The 2472-nt window shown below is 42.4% G+C and overlaps 1 protein-coding gene across 1 annotated transcript in view; it reads right to left on the reverse strand.

Moving 5' to 3' along the window:
* ASIC5 (acid-sensing (proton-gated) ion channel family member 5) overlaps positions 1–2413 on the reverse strand; it is a 29346-nt gene extending 26933 nt beyond the window's left edge. Inside the window, 2 exon segments of the mRNA XM_008586615.1 lie at positions 1124–1772; positions 2201–2413. Coding sequence (XP_008584837.1) covers positions 1124–1772; positions 2201–2413 — 862 coding nt within the window.
* Positions 2414–2472: the final 59 nt, after the last annotated feature.

Below are 2472 nucleotides of genomic sequence, written 5' to 3' on the forward strand. Positions count from 1 at the left end.
AGGTAAATTAACCCACATAATAGGGTTGTTCTGCCAAAATAGCCCAGTAGGGACAAGAGCCATATTGAATATAATTAAACATTAAGGGTTGGGTATAATCCAAGTAAGAGACAAATTGAGCTGCAATAGCATCTTCTATCTTTTGTAATGTGGTCAGTGCTTCTGGAGAGAGAGATCTGGAAGATTTAGGGTCAGGGTTTCCTTTTAAAACATCAAATAAGGGCCTTAGGTCTCCAGTAGTAAGTTTTAAATATGGACAGAGCCAATTTATATCACCTAAAAGTATTTGAAAATCATTAAGGGTTTGTAATTGATCTGTGCGGATGGAAGACTTTTGGTTAGTAATGTTGTGTCCCGTCATATGAAGCCCCAAAAAGGTATAGGGGTCATGAAACTGTATCTTTTCTGTAGCTATTTGTAAACCTGATAAAACTAACTGCTTTTCAAGCTGGATAAAACATTGTAAAACCCTGTCTTTTGAATTGCCAGCAAGTAAAATGTCATCCATATAGTGTATAGTGTACATATCTTTCCACAGATCTCTGATTGGTTGGATGACTGCAGCCACAAATTTTTGGCATCAGGTAGGACTATTGGCCATTCCCTGGGGCAGGACCCACCATTCGTATCATTTCATGGGTTCCTTAAAATTTATGGAGGGGACTAAAAGCAAAACGTTCTTGGTCACTAGCATGTAGGGGAATTGTGCAAAAGCAATCTTTGAGATCTACAACAATTTTAAAAGAGCCTGAAGGAATTGCCACTGGGGATGGCAAAGCCAGGTTGTAAAGTGCCCATAACCACCATTGTGGCATTAACAGTTCTTAGGTCCTGAAGCAGTCTCCATTTTGCAGATTTTTTTCTAATAACAAATATAGGAGTATTCCAGGGGGAGTTACTCTCAACAATGTGTCCTGCCAGTAACTGTTCCTGTACTAACTGTTGGGTGACACATAATTTTTCTGAGGTTAATGGCCACTGATCAGCCCAAATGGGCTCGCTTGACTTCCAAGTTATGGGGTCGGCATGCCTTTGGGGTACAGGCTTGTCAATGGCTGAAATCAAAAATTTCCAAAGCCCTGTTTATTAAGTTGGCCTGTTGCCTGAATGGGTTGTAAAATACCTTGTTCCTGTTTTCCTAAACCTTTGCCTGGACTATAGCCTTGAGCCAGTGTCTGTGCTGTAACTATTTCATTAGGGCTGCACATTATTATTTTCATTTGTGAGAGCAGATCCCTGCCCCAAAGATTGACAGGCAAGTAAGGGATGACATACGGCTGAATAAGACCTGAATTATTTTCCTTATCTGTCCATGTAAGAAATTTAGAACTCTGTTTAGGATTGCGGCTTTGTCCAATTCCCTTTAGATTGGTTAAGGTATCACAAAGGGGCCAGGTGGCGGGCCAGTCCTCTTGTCTAATGATAGTAACATCAGCCCCAGTATCTATTAGGCCAGTGAATTGTTTACCATCCAACCATAAGGTAAGAGAGGGTTTTTGACGGGAAATCTGTTGGACCCAGTAAGCATCTGAGGATCCAAAATTGTCTGCACCTCTCACAATATTATGGGCTTTATTATTTGTTTTAACTAGGGGAAGTAGGATAAGCTGAGCTGCTCTTTCTCCTTGTGGAATCGTGACAATGTCAGCAGTTGCTTTGGCCAGAAGCTTAATTTCTCCAGTAAAATCATGATCAATTACTCTAGGAAAAATTTGTAGCCCTTTGAATATTGAACAGCCGCGACCTCGAACAAGTCCAAAAGTACCAGGGGGCTATGGACCAAAGACCCCTGTATTTAAAATTTGAGGTCCCATTTCAGACGTTAATACTGTGCAGGGGGTGGAACAGAGGTCCAGCCCTGCGCTCCCTGGGGTTGCTCTAGTGAGGTTTGAAACGGATTGTCGTTGTTGGCTGGGACAAACTTGACAGCCCCACTTTGGTTCGGGGCCTGGGGCTGGCCCCTTTTCCCGTTTCCCTGAGGGGGCAGTAAGGGATTTCCCTGAGCCTCAGTTTTGGATCTACATTCATTTGCCCAATGTTTTCCTCTTTTACATCATGGCCTTGGTGATGTAAAGTCCAGGAGGCTTGCTGACTACGGCTTTTGTCTGGTATTCCTGACAGTTTTAGCAAAATGACCAGGCTTGCCACATTTAAAACAACCTTTATTATTTTGGCCATTATTACCTAAAAAATCCTTTACTGTTTGTCCACTGAGGGCTGCGGCCATGGCTAGACCTTGTTGATAAGAGGAGCCAATGTCCGAGCAAAGACGAATATATCTTTGGAGGTCAGTTTTATTTTTGCGGGGCCTAATGGCTGCCTGACATGCAGGATTAGCATTTTCAAAAGCCAATTGTTTTATATAATCAAGATTGGCATCCGCATTGCCTAACAACCTATCCGCTGTTGTCATTAGTCGGTTAACCAAGTCCGAAAAAGGCTCTTCAGGCCCTTGTTTTACTCCTGTAAGTG

The sequence above is a fragment of the Galeopterus variegatus genome, unplaced genomic scaffold (genome assembly GCF_000696425.1).
Source record: "Galeopterus variegatus unplaced genomic scaffold, G_variegatus-3.0.2 Scaffold4045, whole genome shotgun sequence".
Taxonomy (NCBI): Eukaryota; Metazoa; Chordata; class Mammalia; order Dermoptera; family Cynocephalidae; genus Galeopterus; species Galeopterus variegatus.